The sequence below is a fragment of the Charadrius vociferus genome, unplaced genomic scaffold (genome assembly GCF_000708025.1).
Source record: "Charadrius vociferus isolate BGI_N301 unplaced genomic scaffold, ASM70802v2 scaffold192, whole genome shotgun sequence".
Taxonomy (NCBI): Eukaryota; Metazoa; Chordata; class Aves; order Charadriiformes; family Charadriidae; genus Charadrius; species Charadrius vociferus.
In genome coordinates, this window is record NW_009647437.1 from 1,970,751 (window position 1) to 1,971,072 (window position 322).

Below are 322 nucleotides of genomic sequence, written 5' to 3' on the forward strand. Positions count from 1 at the left end.
GGGTGTGTGTGAGTGCGTGTGCGTGTGCGCGCGTGTGTGTGCGTGTGCGTGTGTGTGTGTCCGCGTGTGCGTGCGAGTGTGTGTGCCCCCGTGCCTCTATGTGGCTGTGTGTGCGTGTGCGGGTGTGGATGCGTGCGCGGTGCGTGTGCCCTTTCCTCCCTTCTTCCTCCCTTTCTTTCTTTTCTCCTTGATTTATCTCCCCCTCTCCCCGGTCATCCCATGGTGTTCAGGTCCCCGCTAGAGCTTTATCCCACCCATTTCTTCTTGCCAAACTTCGCCGCCGACCCGCACCACCGCTCCCTCCTTCTCGCCAGCGGCGGCG

General features: G+C 62.1%; 1 protein-coding gene across 1 annotated transcript in view; it reads left to right on the forward strand.

The window, feature by feature from the left end:
• Nucleotides 1-219: 219 nt before the first annotated feature.
• SIX3 (SIX homeobox 3) overlaps nucleotides 220-322 on the forward strand; it is a 65,374-nt gene continuing 65,271 nt past the window's right edge. Inside the window, exon 1 of the mRNA XM_009880661.1 lies at nucleotides 220-321. Within this exon, the coding sequence (XP_009878963.1) occupies nucleotides 220-321 (102 nt within the window). The remainder of the gene's footprint in view (nucleotide 322) is intronic.